The sequence below is a fragment of the Crocodylus siamensis genome, chromosome 2 (assembly GCF_052110815.1).
Source record: "Crocodylus siamensis isolate JL-2025a chromosome 2, ASM5211081v1, whole genome shotgun sequence".
NCBI lineage: Eukaryota > Metazoa > Chordata > Crocodylia > Crocodylidae > Crocodylus > Crocodylus siamensis.
The window spans coordinates 154,365,242-154,389,866 of NC_143396.1; the positions used below are offsets into that span (position 1 = coordinate 154,365,242).

The 24,625-nt window shown below is 44.3% G+C and overlaps 1 protein-coding gene across 1 annotated transcript in view; it reads right to left on the reverse strand.

Moving 5' to 3' along the window:
* STPG2 (sperm tail PG-rich repeat containing 2) overlaps positions 1-24,625 on the reverse strand; it is a 556,360-nt gene that overhangs the window by 378,692 nt on the left and 153,043 nt on the right. The window contains exons 9-10 of the mRNA XM_090034782.1: positions 20,427-20,593; positions 4,325-4,414 (exon numbers count right to left, since the gene is read on the reverse strand). Of these exons, the coding sequence (XP_089890908.1) occupies positions 4,325-4,414; positions 20,427-20,593 (257 nt within the window). The remainder of the gene's footprint in view (positions 1-4,324; positions 4,415-20,426; positions 20,594-24,625) is intronic.

Below are 24,625 nucleotides of genomic sequence, written 5' to 3' on the forward strand. Positions count from 1 at the left end.
AGATGGCTAGTTCAGACAACAAAAAGATGGATCTTACCAGAGCCCAGACAGTTTTAATTACAGCATGTAGTTGCAGATCTAGTAAAACTTAAACCTAGTCCAGATGATGATGAGCTGCCGATATTTTGAATTTCTTTCATGTAGATGAATTTCTTCCATGTAGATGAATAGATTCTTCTTGTCATTTTGTAACCTACTTCTCTACCTGGTTGTTAACAGAATGACTTACATTTGTAAACCCAGGTGCTATCCCCCACCTTGAAGATGTCTAAGTGGCATGTGAAGTAGTGAGAGAGAGCAAGGTGTCTTACACGCTGGGCAGGGGAGGTCAGGAGAAGGATATCAGCTTGCAACAACAGATGGAGAGAGTGAAAACAAGCAAAACTCACAGCATGGAGAGCTGGCAGGGCTGCAGCTGGAGACCGGAAGGGAAGAGAAACAGCCACCACACTTCCAGAGCAGCATCTTACTCAGGATTGGCAGAGGGAGGCTGCCCAGAGGTATTTCCAGCCCTGAAGAGGGGTGGAGGGGGGTCAGTTCCCTGTGCACCACAGGGAGAGAGGAGTGGCTGAGCATCCTGGCAGGCAAGGGTTGCGAAACTTGCCAGAGGAACGCTGAGCAGGAGGCAGGCTGAGGCCTGCACACACATGGCTGGAGATAGGCTCCGGAGTGGAGCCTCAGCTGAGGGCCTGGGCAGAGAAGACACACGGCCTTTGATAATCTCTGGAGCAGAGTGTCAGCAGAGGATCCAGAGGAGAGGCCTAAGGAAAAATGTGGTTACAGGTAGAGCCTTGCTGCACATGGGAGAGATCCCAATGAGACTGTGACTTTTCACAGGGGAGCAGGGCAGACCTGTGCATAACAGAGACTAGACTAAGTGATTTCTTGATTGTTACAATTGGGATTTGAGAGCCTGACCCCGGGTGAAAGGGGACAGACTGAGGCTGATAAGGAGGCTGAGAGCAGCCGGGGTTTTCCTTAGGGGGGAGGGGGAGGGTTGCCTTTTCTTTTGATATTCTGAGCTCAGGCCAAGACCAGCCCTGGAAGGGTGTACCTAATCAAGACCAAAGGTCACCCCAGGGAAGAGGGCCAAACAATAGCACAACAGGCAGTACTGCAACCTGGATGCAGAAAGACTTTTGAGTACCATCTGGAGAGGCTAGGCTGGGGTAAAGGAGAGGTTTGGAGCCCCACAGAAGAAACAAGGATCGAGACCTGGGAATATCATTTCATCAGAGTCATGGCAGGCAAGAAAACCTAAGACCAACTTTGTGGCAGACCACGTGATCTGAAGCCAAGGTCCACCCTGTCACCGTGTCCCAGGGATGCAGGGCTGACAAAAGGGGAAGCCTCAGCCAGAGGCAGACCCCAGGGAGAAGTAAAAATAGAAAAAAACCTACCTGTTGCAGGAGTCCAGGGTAGCGAGGAGGCATGCCAGGGAAAAATCTCCCACACAATTTGTCAGCCGCATTTATTTGCAGCTGGAGCTAGGTGACGTCAGGAAGAGGCATCACCTGGCGAAGATAAAAACTGGCCCTGCAGGTGCGAGTGGGGGCACGAGGAGCATGGAGGAAGTGGCAGGGAGCTACTGGGCGGGCTGCACCCAGCTGCCATGTTCAACAGCTGCGAGAGCAGCAGGAAGAGCCGTGGATGATCTTCGTGCCGGGGAAGACGGGCGAAGATCAAAGAAGCCAGCAGGGAGGCCGGCAGCAGCAGCAGCAGAGGGAGCCACAGGGGATCTTCATCCCGGGGAAGACCGGCAAAGATCAAAGGAGCTGGCAGGGAGGCCAGCAGCAGCAGTGGCAGAGAGAGCTGTGGAGGATCTTCGTGCCGGGGAAGACCAGCAATGACCATAGGAGCTGATAGCTAAGCTGGCTGCAGTAGCAGCCGTAGGCATGGGGAAGGGGAAATCCCTGCACTGGGAGAGGCTGGTGGGGAACAGACAAACCGGCAGGGGAGCAGCAGATGCCACGGTTAGGGAGAGGCAGATCCCGGAGGGGACCAGATAGACCCCCACCAGGGTACGGGCGTGGTTCCCAGACCAGAGGACATGCCGGCCTAGGGGGCAAAGGGGTCATGGGGTTTCCCACCCTGTGGGTGCTCCTCTTTGCTTTGCTTTCCTTTTTTTTTTTGCCTCTCACTTGAAGTGTTCCTCCTTTTTCCAGAGTTTCTTTTGAGTTTTGTTACACTGGGAGTTCCCGCGGAGAAGGGCTTCTCTAGGGTGAGTGGTCAGCTCGTGCTTTTCTCTTTCTCAGTTAGATTTCATTTTGGTCTGGGTCTAGAGCAGGGTAGCTTAGCACCCTTTACCAGACCCGGGGAATTAGGGTCACCCCTTGGAGATGGGGAACTACGCGAGAACTCAGCGACAGCCAACAACATCCGCCGTGGAGCACATGGGACAGGGCCAAAGACTGAGCATCACCAGGCCCTTCAGAGTGGGCTAGGGTGCAGGGCTTGCCTGTGGAGTGGGACGAGGGAACCAGGGAACACATCCAAAGGGGCCAGCTGAAAAGATCCTGAGGCCCATCTCATTGGGTGGTGCATGGCCCGGGTGTAGGGGAGGTTGAAGTCCCATAGGCATCTGCCGAGACCCGTGAGAACTCTGGAGGCATCCTCCAAGGGGACCCCCTCCACTGAAGGTCCATCTGAAGTCGTGGCAGATGAGTTTGGGGGTCACCCTGAAAGTCATCGAGGAATCCTCCAGGGTCTACACAAGGGTCCCAGGCTAGTTAGGCCAGTGGCCCGAGCAAAGTCAGCACAGGATCGAGTCATCGAACGGAGGCAGGCACACACTGCATATAGGCAAATGAGCTCAGGATGGTGGTAGTAAGCCCTACAACACCTACAGGCACCACATGGCACTTACACAGATTTTAAGTCTCAAGTCACTAAATGTGATCTTAGCCAAAATTCCACCCAATTTTCAAAATGTCTCATGCATCTCCGTTTGGGCCTGAAAAGGTCCCTCTGCAACTAGACCTGGCCTAGTATACATTCTAAGTGATCCAGCATTGTCACCTAGATATTTAATTCCATGTATGCTCTGTTGCTATCTATTTCCATGAAAATCCTCATATCCTTAGTTGAAAAGACATCATGTGCAATATCTGTTGGATGCTGACACAATTCAGAGTGCGGCTGGTGGTGATCTGAAAATTTCATCCTGTATCTGTTGTTCTTCCATAACTTTAATTTGTTCAGTTTAAAAATAAACTGATTTCCTCCTTTATACCACTGCCTCTACAGATCCATAGAGTAAGCATGGTTTTCTCACTGGCCACAAATTCATAACATTTAACAATAACAACTGTTAAGGAAATATTTTAAAAAATGAAAACACTAGTCAAAAAGTTTCCAAAGTCAGAAATAAAGATAATCAACTTTTTAATAATAAAATAGAGGCTGTTTAGCCACAGCATAATTGAGTTACAGAGGGATGCATAGCAGTAAATAAAAGAGGAAACAGGAAAGTAATAAAAACCCCTCCAGTTAAATGGTAGTGATGAAAAGGTTATTTAAGACAAATACGCATACTTCAGCAAGTGGAAATCCAGCCCAAGTAAAACAAACAGAAAGACACAAGCCATTGTAGGCAAAATGGAAAATGGAGATTTGGAGGACTGAAATTGAGTCTGTTGAACAAATTACCAAACAACAAATAAAATAATAATAATTCAAACATATCAGAATTAGAAAGCCAATGAAAGGACCACTTACTATGCTAACCTACCAACATTTGACAGGGACAATCGAGGAGCATAAGGATACTAAAAAAAGTTACATGACTTATTTTCATTAGCTTCTGCAGTCTAGGATATTTAGAAAACACCTATCCCCAAAGCTGGGATAGGTTCATTAAAACTGGTACCATCTGAGACTGAATCGTCAAAGGAATATATGCCACAAAAAATTGAAAACAGCAGCAAAATCACTTTTGAAAAGGTCTCAAACCAAAGACTTTTATGTATTCTAAATTAATTGTATCTGCTTAGAAAAATACAGAAAGACCTAAGCATTGCAGCTCATGAAAACTTCTGTTCACTGCACAACAGTGGTCAAAACAAAGGAACAAAAGCCACACACGTATAAACCTGACATATATGCAATAAGAAAGAAAAAAAATATAATACCCTTGAACAATATGCCATTTTCATATCCATAAATTTACAAACAATGGAAAAAATACATGGCAAATTCTTCATGAGCATAATTCTATTTATTTTAATACAGCTTAGCTAGCAAAGATCTTGGTGACACAAATCTTGTTTTCACTCAAATTTAAAAACCTTAGAGAAATTCCTTGTAATATAGAGAGTTTTCTTACCATGGCAACTACTGGATTTCTTTCTGTTGTTGACAAAAAAACAGATAATTGTTTCTGTTGTTTATGCAGTTCTTCTGTGCTCTCTTTGACCTGAACATTCCAGAGTACACAAAATGGTTAGTCTTATAAAACCTTTAATTTAGAATCTATCATTTGCTTTTGTAGTTTTAATTCGCGTAAGTTCTGTTGACATTAGAATGAATAGACTAAATTACATTTCAACGTACAAAGAGTTTCAGACCCTCCTTCTAACCAAGATCCTTATTACAATACTAAATAAATATAAATTAATTATATTAATGTAATGTTAAAACTATTATTTCAAATACTCAAAGTTTAGTAAATGAAAACAGTATGATTATCATATAAGCATCAACTTGGTGATATTGTTAATCTTTTATGATTTATAGCAAACAAGTAGCAAAATATAAAAGTAAATAACAGGAATACAGACATGTAATATAAGTTCACAATGCAAACTTCAACTTTGTAAGGCCCTGCCTTTTGAGCATTATTTTTATTAACTTATTGTAATATTAACAAAAAAGGCAAACGGTGCATTAAGAACCTTTATTGACTTAAGCCATTGTTATTCTTTGTAAATACGTACAATAAAAGTATATAAAAGCTTCTGTTTACATAATAATCTAAACACCAATAATCAATTTATTTCAGTTATTAATATATTATGTTGATAGGGCCTGACGCAGGAAAAAGCACGTAAATCTGTTCTTCTGTGCAATCTCTATTCACGGAAACAAATGGGCACATGCATAAGTCCCAATGACTTTAAATGTCACATGTATTATTACAGTAGGGTTTTAAAATTTTAAAAGTAGAATATCTAAAGGTGAATGGGCTAATGCCCCAGTTAAGGAAAGCAAGTAGGCACATATTTAACTTTAAACACAGACTTCTGTCACTAACTTCAACAGAACTTAAACATGTGCTCCAGTGCTTTCCTTAATAAGAATAATTTCCTAAATCACACCTTAAACCAAACACCTTTAGCTGCTCTGCTCACAGAAGAAAAATGTCCTACGTTACAATAACACTTATTGAACATGTAATGTCCAGTGGCACCAGAACAATCTACTACATACACCACCTATAAATGTGACATGCAAGGGCGCTTATAAATTTCACAAGAGCTACAAACAAGGCTGTTCAACTTCTAAACTGCTGGGGGCCACATGCCACACAGGCTCATCATAGGCCCACATCATGCAGCTGACATAGGTACCAGCACTGCTGCATCACACCCATATGGCCCCAGTGCCACTCTCATCTCCACATGCTACACCCCCTGAGGCAGGCAGAGAAAGCAGAATACACAGGAGGGACAGGGAACCCAGAGACATTGGCTGCTGTTACAGCCAGAGCAATAAGAGTTGGGGGGAGTGGGCATGGTGGCCAGGGCCAAGGGCCACAATTTAACCCCTTGTGGGCTGCAGCAGCCTACAGGTTGCCAATTAAACAGCTCTAAGCAACAACATAAAAAAAATACTGCAAGAGGAGTAGGGAAGAGAAAACTGAGCAAGTGGGTGGCTTTCCATATACAAGTTGCCCCAGCCACATGCCAGCTTAGAATCTGCAATGGTGTCACAGGGCACTAAGGTGCCTGCTCCTAGAAGAGCAGAAACTGCCTGGGGAGAGAGCCCAAAGGTGCAGGTTACCAGGGCAACAGGCTAGAGAGCAAATTAGCCTTCACCTACACCTGGCCAACTGACCAGAAGGGCAGGGCCCTGTGCCCTTATAAACCCCAGGCTGAAACTAGGGAAGGCAGCTCCCCGCTAGCAGCAAGGGGAAGGAGCCTCCAGGGAGGAAGTGCCCAGTGATGCTGCAACTGCCTGATATGCTGCACCTAGGGCTAAGGGAGCTCTGTGAGCTCCACAGGTACCCTTGCCTACTAGACACTTAATGCCAGGAACAAAATCTTACTCTTTTAAAGGGGCACAGGCAGGGGCACACTGTTGTAAGAAAAGGTGGAATGCATTCAGGACTGTGGAGCTTTTCTCACAAGTCTTCTACTCTCCACCATGGATACATCTCCCTAAACTAATCTGGTCTCAAATGGGGCTAACATACCCCAGAACAGGATTCCATGGCATACATTGTACTCTCACTGCCCTGCTAATCTCTTCACTCTCAGTCTCTTCTTGCTTAGTGGAAATCTTAATGTGCCACAAATACATGCAATAAGGATTTAAATGAAAAAAGTAAAAGAACAGAAAACAGATGCAATTCCTGTTCTATATCACTTGAATGAGAAAAATGATCTATCAACTACTAAAGGATTTCAGCTACCACATTGAAAGCTCTGGTCTTGAGAACTGATATTGTGCACTGAAATGTTAATTACAGGAAGGTTTTTTCTAATTAGTGTACAGTAGACCCCCAATTTACGCGATTTCAACTTACGAGTCTCGCGTTTACGTGATTTTTATATTAGGGCCTGGACTGGAAAATGCCCCTCAAGAGGCGCATCATTCGCGTATATACACAAACAGTCACAAGATTTGCATATATACGAGAATGCCTCACAAGATTTGCAGGCGGAATCAAGCAGAGCTGTGCCGTCATTGTGCCACCATTGTGGTAGCGGCATCTCAAGATACATAGGTGAGACGCTAGACACGCCTCCCAAAGGCAATTGCACTGAGAAAAGGGGAATAAAAGCTATGACTATGGTATGTCTGGGGTACGCAACCCCTCACTATTCTGTTATTTCCTATGGGGAAAGTCGTCCTGACCTCTGTGAATTTGACTTGCATGAAATTCCCCTGGAATGCAATACTCGCATAAATCATGGGTCTACTGCACTTCATATATGTAACCAGAAATTTTACACAGCTAAAAAGTATCACTATTTTGTTATTTATCCCTTCCAATCAATCAGTACATACATGAAGAAAACACCCAACTTGTATTCAAGATGTTCCAATATGATTTAGAAGCTACTTTCAAGAGGAACAGGGGTACCACCAAGAACTTTGTTATATTCACTTCGGTATACAGACCAAGCAGTATCTACAAGATAGTTTGCCAGCCCCACCTCTAGTAAGAGATTGTTATCTCTAAATTTATTTATAGTGAATTCTAATGATAACATATGGGAACCATTCAGCTTGATTATGACCTAGGGGAAGTAAGTTATTTGCATTTCAAAATGATGGGAAATATTATCCCTATATCTAACACATTTAGAAATTCGTATTATTTTCCTCTCCTTATAATTATAATTCTGCTAACTTAAGCTGTCACAGAGCAATAATGGTATCCATATCTAATGTGTTTGACAATACAAGACTTTAAGAGAGAATAAGGGAGTGACTAACCCTGAAAATGAAATATGTAAATTAACTGATAGTGACAGTAGATGAAAGAAATATACATTGTTGCTTTGTTTGCCTTTTAAGATTTGTACATATTTCTTTAAATATTAGAATCTAGGAACATTTTAATTTTCCTTTTATATAAAATAATATTAAATATCTTCTTTGGGGGGAAAAAAGTCTTGATGCGGTCTACATTTTACAGCTTAAACTTTACTATGTAAGCAACTTCCTTGACTTTATTATAGATTATTCATCCTTAGCATAAGCAGAACACAATGCTGAGTTCTCTGTAATTCTACATAGCCAACCAAAGTTACCAAGATTAAGCCATATAGTAAATCCTTGAATTTCTTAACATAGTTAAATAAGCTGCACTGTTAATGGATGTTTTCCCAACGTCCCTACAAACTCTGTATACAATTTGTACCCATGGAAGCGCATTTACCAGCGCAATCACCCTATACACACCAAGAAAGCTGTAATATACAGCCACACCCTCAGATATCACTAAATTTGCACTGAGAACACTCTAGATTGCCACCTCACAAATCTCAAAAAGGCCAACACAGACACTCGAGAGAGATAGACTGCACATTTGAAAGAGACACCTGGATACCATGTGAAGAATTGCTGCAGTACAGAAGGAAAACCCCCACAAATCACATACCACTGGTTATGACATATCACCCCTCCCTTGAACCTATATGGAAAATCCTCAAACAATTACAACTCATATTACAAGACCCAATTCTTAAAGAAATCTTCCCAGAACTACCCATCTTAGCCTTCAAACAAGCACCTGACATCGCTAACCTCATCACCAGAAGTAAACTTCCTATGGCCCAAAACACACCAAATGGATCCAGACCAGAACATGACAATAAATATAAAACCTGTCAACATATCTCTACCACCACCACAATTACTACACCCCACAACAAAACCATCAGCATTCCTGTATCTTACAACTGCACCTCCAGAAAGGTTATATATCTCATCCAATGCACCAAATGCCCTGATGGAAAATATGTAAATATGTGCAACAGCTGCGCACCAGAATGAACAGACAATGGAAATCTATTGAAGACAAGAATACCCAATCACCTGGGGGGGCGCATTCCCAATCTCACAGTTCTAATACTAAGGAAATTTATAAAATACTTTTCACAGACGAGCCTATGAACTTCACTTCATCAACCTCCTGGATACAAAAAGTCATGGACTAAATATAGGCATTGGATTTATGACACATTATAACCTGCCAAACTTCTGGCTTCCCAGGTACCTCTCCACTATTTACCAGCTACATTAATCCCCCTTGCCTTCCTCCCCAGCCTGTCTCTCACCCACTGACTCCTCAATTTACATCTTCACTGACTAGCATTCTTACATACATACCAGCCTCTGGCTTCTTTACTATTCATTTCATCCAGGAAGAACACACACCAACTGCAGATGCTTCCTCAGCCTAACAAAGGGTATTTATACCCAAAAACTTGCTAAGAAGAATTTTTCCAACTATTTGAGTTGGTCTAATGAAAGATATCAGATTTACCCAAAGAACCTTGTCTCCATATCTAGTAATGCAGCTATACTTGAAATTCTCAAAAATGATTATTCAGACTTAATCAAAATGCACTTAACAGGGAATCTGTGAGAAAGATTTGTTAGCCTTCACAAAAATCTAACTTATGCCTGTTTCTGCTGGTATCTTTTATGCAAACAAAAACTGAATCATAAGTGTTGAATCAGATGAAGGGACTGAAAGACTAGAGCAGAGAATTGGTACCCAAGGTTGAGAGAGAGTGGATGTTAGTGAAAAACTCTGTGGAACTAAATGATACAAGACCAAATCAAAAGCTTAAATACAAGCCAGACCTCTGAAATGCCAAGCTTTATTACCCAGGTGAATACTTCTGTTCAGAAAACAATACAATACCCATGCTTACTTTGTGTGTTTCTCTGTTCCCTTTGAATGTCTGAACCAAAAAAATTTAATCAATTTGTACAGCCTTATAGGTAACAGACAGGCCACTTGTCAGACCAGGTGGTAGAAACATGCCTTTTAGAGCCAGAGATGCAGGGTTTTATTCTCTTGTCAATGACTAGGGATCTACCTAAATCATGCCAGAGGTGCACGGCACAGCAACTCCATTAATCTTGCTCTTTTCACCACACACCACCCTGCTGCTGATTAGCTAAGACCCCCCAATGGACCACCATTTGCTGCTGATTGGCCAGGAAACAAAAACTGTGGCATATTTAAAACCATGGTTTTTGCCTCCTGGATGATCACGAGCATGTGGCAAGCAGCAGTGCCACCAGGCTCCCTCAGCCAATCTATAGTGGCATGAGAGGGAGGCATTTCTGGCACAATTTGGGTAGATCCCCCTCAATGACCCATGTGAGGATGTTGTGTTATACATGCAAGAACAATTACAGAATCAAGGCAAAATCTGTAGTGGGGAAAAACTACCATGAACCAGCAGAGAAGTAAAACTTACCTAACAAGTGTTCCCAAGAGAACAAGCTAACCCAGATCTCTCCACGGTATCTAGGCTAAGTACAATCTTCAAGAAGCCTGCAGCAGAAATGCTCTAACTTTTGAGCTTTACTCTAAGTGCCCACAGTTAGGTGGGAAGAAAACACCCATTAACCTTGTTGGGGGCAGGGAGCTTGGAGCCTGCCTTAACAACCCAAGCACAGCAAGTAATGGGGATGCTTGCATGCCTCCAATGTGCCTCACAGGCTCTCCTGGCTGGCAAAGACTACCGAGAGAAGCCAAACAGCCAAGCCACTCCTGACTGGCTGGCAGGGACATCATGCCAACCACCCAGACCTGATGTGGCAATGCCACATTATGGCCATGAGCCACCAGCCAGCTGTCCCACATATGCCCACACAGCATGCTCTGTTCCTGCCATGTGGTGTTTGTGAGTGTCAAAAACATGGGTGTGTGTTTGTGTGTGTCCTGGACACCTGGGTTCTATGTGCATGTGTCCCAGACATTCTGTGTGTGTGTGTGTGTGTGTGTGTATGTTCATGCTACCCACAGCTCACACCATCCCCCTTACCCTCTACCTTCCCAACCTACCCAAAGGCATACACCAGGTGCAGAGGAATGCAGCACAAAGAAGAGCCATGCCTGGTTTTGATCAAATGTTGAAGATGCCAAACTTCTAGTGTGTTTATTAAACAAAACCTATGGAATGTTGCCTGCTCCAGAACTTGGAACCTTCTTTTCAGTTAACATTGAGAGAGTGGGGAGAGACTCTAGCTGTACCAGGCAGCTATGATGTTGAAGTGGGGAGGTGGGCAGCCATGGGGGTTCAACCTAACAACCACGAGACCTTGGGGCGGCAGGTGGAATGCCATGCATTAAACTGCTGCACCTAGGTTTAATTAAATGTTATAGCTGCCAAACTTTTCATGTACATAATAAAGAAAAACTGCAGAATGTTGCCCAGTCCAGAACTTGAACTGGAAACCAGGGGGCTGCCTATTCTTGCAGAGGGTATCCCACTCCCCTACAGCGGGACCCAGGCCCACAGTGGCCTGGCCCAGTGGGCTGATGGGTCCATTTGCCACACCATTCTGAGTGCTCCCACCCCCTGCTAAGACTGTCTCAGAACCTCTTTGAGGCCCTGCACCTATGCCAGCGACCACCAGCAGCAGCAGTTGTCCCTGGAAGGTTGACACCCTATGTCATGCTGGGTAAGCATCTTAAGGCAGCTACTCTGGAAGGGCTGATTCAATGTTGGCCCTGGCATCAGGTCCCAGGCAGCCTGGTCCCCTCTCCTAGTTCTGTCCCCTCTCCCAGTGCTGCTCCCCAGAGCAGGCCCCACCAGATGCCTTCCTGGATCCTTGGACCATGGGCTGGCAGCTCCCACATGCCATAACTCGTATTCCAGGGCTCCCCAACACCCCAGCATCTCCTAATCAATGTGCAGTGTGGAGCATTCCACCATGGCCACCATCCAGCCCCCTCTCCCCCCACCATGGGACTGTCGGGCACGTCGTCTCATGCACTAGTCCCTGAAGTAGGTCTCTCCATGCCAGAAGAGGAAGGAAGCATTAGCCTGCCCCACCACTCCAGCCTGGGAGGGCAACAGTCTCCCCATGGGAGGCAGTGCTGATGCCACTCAGAGGTGTCATAACTGTATCCCAAGTGGTCTTTGACCCTGTACATAAACCCCTTATCCTGGTGATGCAATGACTCAGCTCCATAACAGTGCATGTAGCCTCCCCCAGAAAGCAGCTGGCTATCAATAGATCTCCCCAGCCTCTCCTGGGAGGCTCAGTCAAGTACCACAGCAACTCTGGAGCAAGCAGTTGCCAACCTGTCCATTCCAACCCCAACATCAATCGTCCCCTTTGCTCCTCAATTTGCCAGCGCTGTCTACTCATGTATTTTGCACTCTGCAATTGTCCAGGCAACCATCCTGGATCCAGAATCTTAAGCGCTATGACCAGGCCTCCTGTGCACAAATGTAGAGCCTGCAGGCAAGTCAGATACTGAGGGACCTCTCACAAGTCCCCTGTCCAGACCCCTTCCCTACCCAGGGCCAGAAGCCACACACCTCCTCATGATCCGGCACTAACTACAGCTCAGAAAACCTGCATTCCACCTCCCAGCTGGGAAAACCTGGATGCCTGGGTTCTATCTCCCTGCTGTCGGAGGCAGGAGCTCTGGAAAACCCAAGTGTCAGGGCTGAGAGAGATGAGTGTTCTCTTTTTCTCTGAGAGAAGAGGGAGGGAGGGAGTGGGGGAGGTTTTGCTAGAGAGAATTCCCCTATCCTGCTATGCCTTACCCAAAGAGGTACTCATTCAAAGCTGCTTTACCAAATGGAGCCCAGAGTATCATCAGCAAAAATGTGCAGATTCACCTACTGGTTACACTTCAGTTGCAGGGCTCACAAACAGCTTTCAGCATATACCAGAAACTCTTGGGGTTATGGTTTGCTTCAGGTGGGTCCAAGTAAAATGCTGGCCTCAAGAAAACAACACAACCTTGAGAGATGCACTGTCAATTATCCAGATTTATGGTCAGTTGTTAATTACCCAAATTTATGACCTGCTTAGTGTAACACAGACTGATAAGCCCCAACAACAATATGGGGGAACCAAGCCTGGCGCCTCACCTTCACGCCAAGTCAGTGACAGAAGGGGTTGGAGGGAGTTGTTTGAGAGGCAGAAGCATCAATAAATCAGTATCATCAATCTTCCACATGAATAATCTTTGAGCCAAGACCACGGTGAATATCAGAGTAGGAAACACATCCTTCCCTATCAACATACTCCTATGAACATCCTTCCCTATGAACTTATCCAGGAGTTATGTTAGACCATTCCCTCACGACCAGGTCAACAGAAAAAGTCTCTGCATGGGTAGCTGCCTTAAGATGCTTACCCAGCATGACATAGGGTGCCAACTTCAAAATGCACAGAACAATCACACTTAAAAATAATAGCATCATAGAGAATTAGGGTTGGAAGGGACCTCAGAAGGTCTTTTAGTCCATCCTCCTGCTTAAAACAGGACAATCCTCAACTAGATAATCCCAGTCAAGGCTTTGGCTAGCCTGGTCTTGCTTGCAAGAATGCCTTGGGAAACTGTACCAAAAGCTTTGCTAAAGTCAAGGTATATCATGTCCACTGCTTTCCCTGCATCCAGAGAGCCAGTCATCTCATCATAGAAGGCAATCAGGTTAGTCAGGTATGACTTGCCCTTGGTGAATCCATGCTGACTGTTCCTGATCACTTTCTTCTCCTCCACGTGCTTAGAAATAGGTTGCTTGAGGACCTGATCCATGATTTGTCTAGGGATTGAGGTGAGGCTGACCAGTCCATAGTTCCTCCTTCTTCCCTTTCTCAGGCTATGGGATTGATGTTGTATATCTTGACTTTAAAAAAAGACTTCGATTTGATATCCCATGATCACCTCTTGGCAAAACTGGCCAATTGCAGCCTCGGCTTTGCCATGATCCCCTGGCTGGGGAATTGGCTCCATGGTCAGACCCAGAGGGTGGTGGTTGACAAAAGTCAATCATCATGGTGCCCTGTGACTAGTGGGGTCCCTCAAGGCTCTGTCTTTGGGCCAACACTATTCAACACTGTCATTAATGATGTGGATATTGGTATCAGAAGTGGACTGGCCAAGGTCGCCGATGACACTAAACTCTGGAATAAAGCAGCCACACCTGAGGATAGGAGGGCGACCCAGGCTGACCCTGACAGGCTCAGGAAATGGGCGGATGAGAACCTGATGCTGTTTAACACCGAAAAATGAAACGTTCTCCAACTTGGAAAGAAAAACCCACAGCATGCTTATAGGCTCGGCTGTGCTACACTGGCTAGCACTATGGATGAAAAGGACTTGGGGGTCATGACTGACCACAAGATGAACATGAGCCTTCAATGTGATACTGCGAACAGTAAAGCGAGCAAAATGCTGGCTTGCATCCATAGATGCTTCTCAAGCAAATCACAGGACATCATTCTCCCCTTGTACTCGGCCTTGGTGAGGCCTCATTTGGAGTACTGTGTCCAATTTTGGTCTCCGCAATTCAAAAAGGATGTGGAGAAGCTTGAGAGAGTGCAGAGGAGAGCTACACACATGATCAGAGGTCAGGAAAACTGACCTTATGATGAGAGGCTGAGAGCTATGGGGCTCTTCAGCCTGGAAAAGCACAGGTTCAGGGGTGATCTGGTGGCCACCTATAAGTTTATCAGGGTGACCACCAGGATCTGGGGGAACATCTGTTCACCAGAGCGCCCCAGGGGATGACAAGGTTGAACAGTCATAAACTGCTTCAGGACCATTTCAGGCTGGACATAAGGAAGAACTTCTTTACAGTCCAAGCCCCCAGTCTGGAATAGACTGCTGCCAGTGGTGGTTCAAGCACCTAGTCTGAACACCTTCAAGAGGAATTTAGATGTTTATCTTGCCGAGATCCTACGACCCTTGCTGACTTCCTGCCCCTGGGGGAGGGGGCTGGGCTCAATCTTCTGAGGTCCCTTCCAGCCCTAATGTCTATGAAATCTATGAAATATGAGCACTATATTTGTCCTCTTCCAGTTGTCTGGGAGCTCCTCCAGTCACCATGAGTTTTCAAAGATAATGGCCAGAGGCTCTGCAATCACATTAGCCAACTCCCTCAGCACCTCAGGTGCGTGTCTGGCGGACCAGTAGGGGGCGCTCCTGCATTGAGCCACCCACCTCACTGCACCCAACCACTTTCCAGGCTCCGAGTGCCTCCCTAGGGGTGTCTCACATCCGGCTTACCCCCTTCCTGGAGCACACCCGCTAGCCTGGGGGTAACGTAAGCTGCCACCGCCCCAACAAAGGACTCTCTCGGCCCTGTGTCCTCGAAGAAACACAAGCCTAATAGTCCTATGGGTACTTGACCCAGTACAAGCACTTGGGGCACTTCCCCAAGTCAAGGGCCAAAAAGGAAAGTCCCTCTTATTCCGCAGACCTAAGGGGCCTCTTAAGCATAATTTAGACCCACCCCTCAATAAGTCTCCTACACTGGTCATAAAGGAGAACTTTATTGATTACAGGGGTAGGGTGAAAATAGGGTAAAATATCATAGAAATTTCATAGAGCAAAACAGTCTGGTTGAGGTAGCCTTTTGATCACGCATCTGAGTTACTGCCAGCTATATATCTACTCAGATCTCGAGTAGCTTACTCACAAGCATCATCCAGAGGCTGTTGGAGATTCCCTCTGGAGGCAGGCCGTTCCTTGCTCATGAGTTATGAGGGAAAGAGCCAGTTTCAGATGGTAATGCTCCTCTCTAAGTCCGAGTCCCCCGCATGGCTGCTGCCCCCTCCTCCTGCAGTCTTAACTTATATAGCCCCTGTGACCTCATTCACCTGGTCCAATGGAGGCCAGCACCTGTTGGCTGTCAGCCAACCAATTTGAAATACATCACTAGTTGCCGGGCAGACTCTAGCCCACCAGGTAGAAGCCCCTCACCCAGGTAGCTGATACCAGACACGTAGGCAGAGGGAGCAGGTTTTCCCCCTCCCTCAGGAATGTAGCCAGCTCAGGTTACCTAAAGAGATAGGGTAAGGGTGTGTCTCCTCTGCTGGGTCCATCCTAATCAAATTGTCACAGCACAGAGATTTTGGGGAGAAACAAAGGTGGCTTCCTGCCACAGTGTCTGGCTCTATGGACTTTGTACACATCCAGCTTTTTTAAATAGTCCCTAACCTGTTCTTTCACCACTGTTAGCTACTCACCTCTTCCTGTGCTGTCAGGTTCAGTACTCTGGGATCTGACCTTGCCTGTGAAGACTCAGGTGAAAAAGGCATTGAGTACTTCAGCCTTTTCCACATCATCTGTCACTAGATTGCCTCCCCCATTCAGTAAAGGACCTACACTTTCCCTGACCTTCCTTGTGTTGCTGACATACTTGTAGAAACCATTCTTGTTACCCTTCATGTCCCTTGCTAGCTGCAACTCCAGTTGTGCGTTGACCTTCCTGATTGCATCCCTGCATGCCCAAGCAATACTTTTATACCCCTCCTTAGTACTACTGTCCAAGTTTTCACTTCTTATAAGCTTCCTTTTTGTACTGTAGTTCACTGAAGAGTTCCCTGATAAGCCAAGCTGGTCTTCTGCCATACTTGCTGTTATGGCATATGCCCCATATGGTAAGCACCCCAACACATTTCTGTGCTCCTTTATGGTCCAGAAGTTGTTGCACGAAGAAGCTCAATGCTGTATTTAACAGTACACAGAGACTCATAACAGGCTGCATAACTTACACACACACAGATGTATTCCCTGAACTCTCAGGCATTAGATCGAGTGGCATAAAAAGACACCACTCCCTTGCTGCCAGGTTTCTGGGCTTGTGGTGAGCCCGGCGGGCTGGGTACTGTGGCCTTGTAATGCGCTGAATACAGATAAGGGGTGGGGTGAATGGAAATTAAATGATCATTCAGAGTAATCCAGTCTGAAATCTATTCCTACAGTTCCTATAGCATTTTACACCAACACCAAATGAGTCCCTCATTTTGAACTATCTTGACAGAGAAGCATGGGTGAAGCTGAACAGACTGAAATCTGGATACGGACACTTCAAAACAATATTGTACAAGATGAACACCTTGGACAGCCCCTTGTGTGAATATGGTATCCAGCAAACAGAACAGCACTTAATGGAAAGCTGCAATCTTTACAAATGCCCAGACAGGGTAGATGGAATTCATACACTGAGTGATGATACCAGACAGTGGCTCATAGCTGGGCAGATGGAACAATGGCGGGGGGTGGGCAGGGAGTTGGAAACAGGGGGTTTGCTGCCTTAGGTCACTGAGACCCTGGGGTAGGATGGAGTGGGGTTAACCCAGTGCTTGGGCAGAGAAGACTAGCTCTGGCTTAGACTAGGCCCCTCCCCCACAAGGGGTGGGGGTGAGTAGGGTGCCACAATACTCCAGGGGAAATTGGTGGAATGCAACCTACTGTGAGTCACAATGTGATGTAGTACAGATGTTCATTATGGTGATCTAACCTACAGCACTGAAGTCTGATACCACATCCATCCAGGTTTATCTTAGAGTGGGATCCGCCATTTATAGAGCGCTCTATATGCCCTCACTGTCTGTTCAGCTATGGCTGCAGAGCACTTTCAGCCTACTTACCATGCAATAAGTGTAACTTCTGTACCTGGTCCTAGTGATTAACAGTGACAAGAGCGAAGAAAGAGAAAAATCTTACAGCTTACCAGACTTCCAGCAATTTTGTGTTTGTAAAACATGTTTATTTGATAAATTCTGCTACTGAAACAGCATGTCAAAAATAGGAAGGCCATGAGTCTGATCTGTATTTAACACAGATTTACAGAGCTATATAAAGCTCAAATGTAATTTAAATTCATCTTAGAGCTCTATTATACTGCCTGAATAGATAAATGGATTTTACTCTAAATGATCAGTATTAATGGCAATGACGTCCCATGGCTGGCCAGATGTAACAAGGTATGTTCAATTGAACAACTGATGTTCATTTCAGGGGAAATTTATCAGTAATTTTCCCAACTGAAATCCTCCTAGGAGAGGGAGCACTACAGATGTTCAGTCCATAGCCAACCCCTCTCCCCTGCTCTCCATGCCTTTCCAAGACCAAGTTGATCTACTCCATGAACCTGCCTCAGACTGGGCTCTAGGAAACAAGGTCAGAGAACAACTTCCACTCCAGTCCCATAGCAGAGAGCACTGGGGAAAAGACCCCAGCCCCTACCCCAAATAGAGCAATATCCAGCTTGCTAAAGAAGCAGGGAGGAAAGATGGCTGCTCCTCTCCCCACCCAGACTGGAGAAGGGAGCTGGGCACTTTCCTGGCTTGGGGAAGGGGCCAGGGGCTGTGCTTTGCAGCTCCCTTCCCCACCTAGACCAAGAGGGTAGATGAGCAGTGGGGCAAAGCCTCCCTTACCCCAGAGGAGCTGCTTCTCTGCTCTGCTCCTGGATTCAGGGGGTGGAGCAGAGGTAGAAGCAGGGAAATCCCCATCCCCTTCTCACTCCTGAGACTCAGTTGTGAGAAACAGGTGGGGGGCTCACAGTGCTACTCCCAGCACTCTGCTTGCAGTCCAGGGCCTGGGACTCTTGTGTGAGCACTGTGCAGGGGATTTGTTCTGCCACCCCCAGGGAGAGCCTCCCTAAGCCCAGTTCCCCACTAACTGACATCCCATTGCCTCACCACTGCTCAGCAAAGCGGAAGGGGCAGCAATTTAAAAGACTTACCCCAGCCCAGTTCCCCCTGGCTGGCTTCTCCTACCTTCCGCCTTCCCCCTTCCCTCCCCCGAGCTGTATGGGCAAAACTTCCAAAACCTTAGTTACAGTGAAATAACATGGATATTCTCTTTAGATACAGTAATCTCTCTCAGACAGATTTCGTAAAACTGATGGGGGACTTTGACAATGACAGCTTTCTAATTGAATCTTAAATAATACCAGACACATGTCACTTCTGTTTTGATAAAAGTATGGATCATCACTGCATTGCCTATGTTATGTGAATGTTTTTATTGAATGCATGTTTAATTCTGGTATTCCTCTCTCTCTGCAATAATGTTCAAAGAAGAATGTTCACTGAAGGGATTTTTTTTCCCCCTGAAGACTAAGTACTACTCGCATGACTATTTTCATGCCAAGTCCTTTTCTCAGTCCTATTACCAACCTTCTCTGTTTTTTAGAAGTATTTTTGTTTTAAATTTGTTGATTAATTGGTGCCCAACTGTATTCTACTTGGGAATTGGGTGTTACTTCTAGCTCAGATTCATTATTTAATATATTTAGCCATATCCTATTCCATTTATTTTGAAATGTTCTTGCACTGTCTATTTTAAACAATTCCCACTGTTATGGCATATCTACTTAAATACTACCTATATAACAAAGCTTGAGCATTTTCTTCCAGAATGGTTTCATAATCCCTGTAACCAATAGTTATTTATTTCCTATCATTACTGGGCTGTCCTCTTCATTTCAATTACCCAGCATAGCTCAGTGTTAGTCTACCTCCTGCTCAAGCACTCATCCCTTTCCAACACCGTCATATACACATAGAAAATTAGGGTTGGAAGGGACCTCTGGAGGTCATCTAGTCCAACCCCCTGCTCAAAACAGGACCACCCAACTAGATCATCCCAGACAAGGCTTTGTCCAGCCAGGTCTTAAAAACTTCCAAGGATAGAGATTCCACAACCTCTCCAGGTAACCTGTTCCAGTGTTTTACTACCCTCTTAGTGAGAAAATTCTTCCTAATATCTAACCTAAACTTCCCTTGCTGCAACTTGAGACCATTGCTCCTTGTTCCATCATCTGTCACCATCGAGAACAGTCTAGTTCCATCCTCTTTCAAACCCTCCTTCAGGTAGGTGAAGCCTAAATTCCCTTTCAGTCTTCTCTTCTCTAGACTAAATAAGCCTGGCTCCCTGAGCTTCTCCTCAGAAGTCATATTCCCCAGTCCCCTCATCATTTTTGTTGCTCTCTGATGGACTCTCTCCAATTTGTCCACATCCTTTCTGTAGTGGGGCCCAAAACTGAACACAGTACTCCAGACGTGGCCAAAACCAGCACTGACTAGAGGGGAATTATCACATCCCTTGCCATGCGTGCAACACTACTCCCAAACTAGCCCAGTATGTCATTAGCCTTCTTGGCAACAATATTCTGCTTATTGTCCACTGTAAGCCCCAGGTCCTTTTCTGCAGAATGTCAGTGGAAACTGTGTATACAAATCTAAGGGCACAATTACCGCTCTCTGTTTCAGTTTGATTACATATCCAACTTAAACTATGCTAGGATTAACTACTGTGACGTGGTAGACATATGTTGAGATAAGAATATGCCAATATGAGTTAACTTGGTCTGAAAAAATTCTACCCAAGCATACAGAAGTAATATACCTACAACATTTTGATAAATAAAGCTGTATCCTGGTGTACCACTTTGGTGTCAAAATGCTTGAAGATTTCAATGAACATTTTAATTCACAATTACTACAGAGAAGAGCTAAAAACCAGAGCTCTAGGAAAATAGGGAGGTGCTTAAATATATTTATACAAGTCTATCATGTACTGATGTGTGCTTATTGTTCAGAGTTCTCTTCTCCACAATGTATATTATATTGCAACACTGCAATATATGACATAACATTATATGGTGCATTTTATTTGCACAGTATCATAATAAACCCAAGCTCCCAAGAAAGATTCTTTAACCTTTCTAACAAGTTAAATAGCTTTATGTTACCTGATAATCAATTTGTCCAGGAGTATAAAAAGCTTCTTCTCTTTCAAGAAAAAGTAAAGGTCGAGGAGCTGAAGATCCAAATGCTCCTTTCTTTGTACTCTCCAAGAAAGCTTTTTTAAAACTCTCTCTCTCTATGCTATAGTTGGAAATATTATAGAATGCAGGACCTGAAAAAAATCACAGTAGTTTTTATACAACTGCAACTTTTTATCGTATATAGTAATCAGAAATATACTAACTTTTAATAGTACTTAAAATTGTTATACTAGCATACTATAATAAATTGTCTTAGCTAATGAGCACACAAAGTTGCTGCACATTTACTGAACAGGGTTCTCTGCAAGTTACATATATTTCTGGACAACAGTTGGCTAAGGAATTCTGGTTTCCATGATGACTATAGTGATCACTCGCTTGTGAGGATTTTTGGAAACAAGATAGAGCCTGCAGCAGTTACAGCAGAAGTGCACACAGGCCTGTCTACATCAGTAAATTTATCTCTGAGTTTCCTAGCAATATGAAGCATAACTCTTTACCTTCTAACATGCTAACAGAGAGTACCTACAAGTCTTACGGCTTAAAAGTGCTTTGACTCATATATTCCCATGAACAGAACACAGACCCAAACCAACCAACCCTTGGGTTAGATACAAACAAACTTGAAAAATATATTTTGGTGATTCACAAAACCTGGCAAAATCACAATCAGATTTAAAATCTATTTTAAAGTGGTCTTTTCTGGAGTACTGTGCCCAGCTTTGGGCTCCCCACTTCAGAAAGGATGTGGACAAATTGGAGAGTCCCATGGACGGTAACAAAAATGGTTAGGGAGCTGGAACACATGACTTCTGAGGAGAGGTTGAGGGAAGTAGACTTATTTAATCTAAAGAAGCAAAGTGGGGATTTAATAGCAGCCTTCAACTACCTGAAAAGTGGTTCCAGAGAGGATGGAGTTAGACTGCTCTCAGTTGTGGCAAATGATAGAACAAGGAACAATGGTCTAAAGTTGAAGCAAGGGAAGTTTAGTTTAGATATTAAGCAGGACTTTCTCACTAGGAGGGTGGTAAAGAACTGGAACAGATTACTCAGACAAGTTGTGGAATCTCCATCCTTGGAGGTTTTTAAGATATTCAAAGCCTTGGCTGGGATGATACAGCTGGGGAACATCCTGCCTCGAGCAAGGGGTTGGACTAGATGACCTCCTGAGGTCTCCACCCCCAATTTTCTATGATTCAATGACATCACTACATGAATCATATGTAAGTATACAATCACCCTCCAAAGATAAGAAGCATAGTTTGAATTGCTTAGCCATAAGACACCTACATTAGATCCTAGGACTTATTACTCAGGTATCCAGGTTGAGGACTAATTACAAATCTCTTTTTTGATAAGGGAAAATTTCCTCCCGGAACTAATGCACAGAACATTTTCACAGGACTCAGAAGAGAGGAGGTTTGACCCCAGTTCTCTTACATATGTCAGAGTGCTCACAACTACAGCATACAAACATTTTGTGAGTCTCTCTCTCTCACGAAATTAAAAATCAGCAGGTTTCCCTTAATGCGTGTATTTTCAACTATAACTAAAAAGCATAAAATGTTCTAAAGATAATTTTTGCTGAAGTATAACTGATATTAAAGGAATCATCATGTGAAGTCCCAGAGGGTTTTAGATGTCTTGTGAAAGGGATACAAAGAAAAATGAAGCAATCTATTAAAAAAAATTGTTAAAAGAGGTGACTTTTAGACTCTTTTTATCTTTTCAATTTATGTTTCATTAAACTATGGTAAAACATTCAAACAGAGATGTTATACTCTACATTTTGTGTTTTGCCATTTCAGTGAGATTTTCCAGAATAAAAGTTTAAAGTTACTGCTAAAAACTGACTTCGGTTGTACAACCTTGTTACTGCTGTACCATAAGGTAAGTATTATTATTTAGTTATCTAAAGCAACTGGAATAACATGCACAGTGTTATTATGCTTCTATGTGTGTACCTATATTTGCTGTATGATGATAATCAGTGTAAATATCTCCTCTGCTGCACTGCACTGAATGCACATTCAAACAGCTACATACAAGAGAATCTCTGTACATCTTTCTAAAGCTGAATTACTGAGATTTTTAAAAGCCTCCATAACCTCAGCATTTCCTAATACAAACAACCAAACATATAAAGATTACCTCTGCCACATCTGTTGGTTTTTAAATGTGCTCTGTATAGATCCATTCCTCTTTAGCCATGTGAATTCAAGTCAGAACATTTCTAGCAGCAGTAACCATAATGGCAGCACATAGTCCCTGAACGTCCTTGTGCCTTCAGCCATGACTACAAATGTGTGGAATTGCCCGAACACTTGGCATACCCTTCACATAGGGATGAAGTTGATAGACTCTGCAGCTAGGGCAAAGGAGAATGGGTGTGTGCAAAATCCATCTTGAAGAGCAACTGTTACAGTTCAGGTAACTAACTATTTTTTTTCTTTTCCTTTTTTGTGAGTATATCTATCTGTAACAGGACCCTTAACCCATTACTAGGAAGACTGGGTGGTTTGGGGTCTGCTTTTACTGCTACCTTTCCATCCTCCCTCCCCCCTCCCCTTGCTACGTTCATTCTACATTCTCACCCCAGCTGATGCAGCCATGGCCCTTCCTGTCTGTCTCCCTAGGCCAGCCCTTCCCCCCCCATCTCTCTTGCTCTACATACACACACTCCTTCACTTAACCTTTATTACGTGGTCTGAGTTGGTGGGCTTCCAGGTGCTGCCACAGCTTGGCCACCAGCTGATGATGTGAAACAAGATGACCACTGAATCCAAGTGCCAATAGAACCTAACTACTCAGAAAGTGCAAGTGAAGGGTTATGTGACCCAGAGTCTGCTACATAAACCCATGCCTTGGACTAGTGTGGGACAGTCTGGCTGAGGGAACTAGTGGGGACAGAACCTTCCCTGGGAGACACAAGACCAGGAGCACTGATTGCTGCAAGGGGGGCTTGAAAAGAAGCCTGAGTAAAGAGAGTCTGCAGACCTGCACAGGAAGCAAGCTAAGTCCCCGGTTTCTATTTTGTTTTCTTTCTACTTGAAGCTTGCCACACAGGAGTGAGCTGAACCCCTGCAGGACATTGCTGTGCCTGGGCATGGGCATTGGCATTTTGGGGCTCTTCACCTCGTCTCCTAGAGGACCAGCTGGTGGCTGAAGAAGAGGTGGAAGCTACTAAAAGGGCTGTCTGGGGATGCCCTGAACTCGAAGCTCAGCCAAGTGTGCAGAGTATAAGGACTGGGTATGATCTGGGACCACTAGTGTACAACATGGTAGAGATCACGAGTTTTGGCACCTGAGGTCATGAAGCATGACCCAAAGCTGAGCCAGAAACCTGTGGCCCTGAACAGCAGGCCCCGAGCTACAAGGCTCAACTAAAGTAAAAGTGAGATGTGGCCAGGGAGCTGAAGATCAGATACGGGCCTGTTTCTTTAAAGTGTGTTTAACCTTCTGGATAGCCTCCCCTACTGAGTGTACATCATGAGATGGCAGGAAAAAATGCTAAAAGGGAAGACAGAACAGAGGGTACTGACACTAGAAAGCCTCTAAACGCAGGAACCCCATAGTGACATCCATGGGGTGCCTATGCTTTCCTACTGCCAAAAGCCCTGAAGCCACTGTAAGGTATACACTGATGACTACACTGCTACCTTGCAAATATCTAGAAGCTTTCCTCAGAAATGCTACAAATGTAGCCTGGACCCTGGCAGACTGAGGCTTTTTGTACAGAATCAGTACATGGTCTACTGCACAGCAACAACAATGCATGAAGAATGCATCTAGAAATTATTTACATCAATACTGACCAAAAGGGATCCTGGTGTTCTTTAATTTTAAAAAAAAATCCCCAATTATCAGTTTTAAAAAAGTAACCTAAAATCCACATTTTTCTGTGATTAATATGAAATACCACTAATACACATACATAATATACATATAAATGCACACACACACAGATACATATATACACATAAACACACACACATATACAGTGGTGTTTCATTTTAATCACAGAAACATGTGGATTTTGGGCTACTTTTTTAAACTGAAAACTGGGGATTTTTTTAAATCAGAAAAAAAACAGGATCCTTCCTGACCAACAAGCCACAGACAAGTATAAAAGTCAGGTCTTCTTAAGTAAAAAGAGAATATTT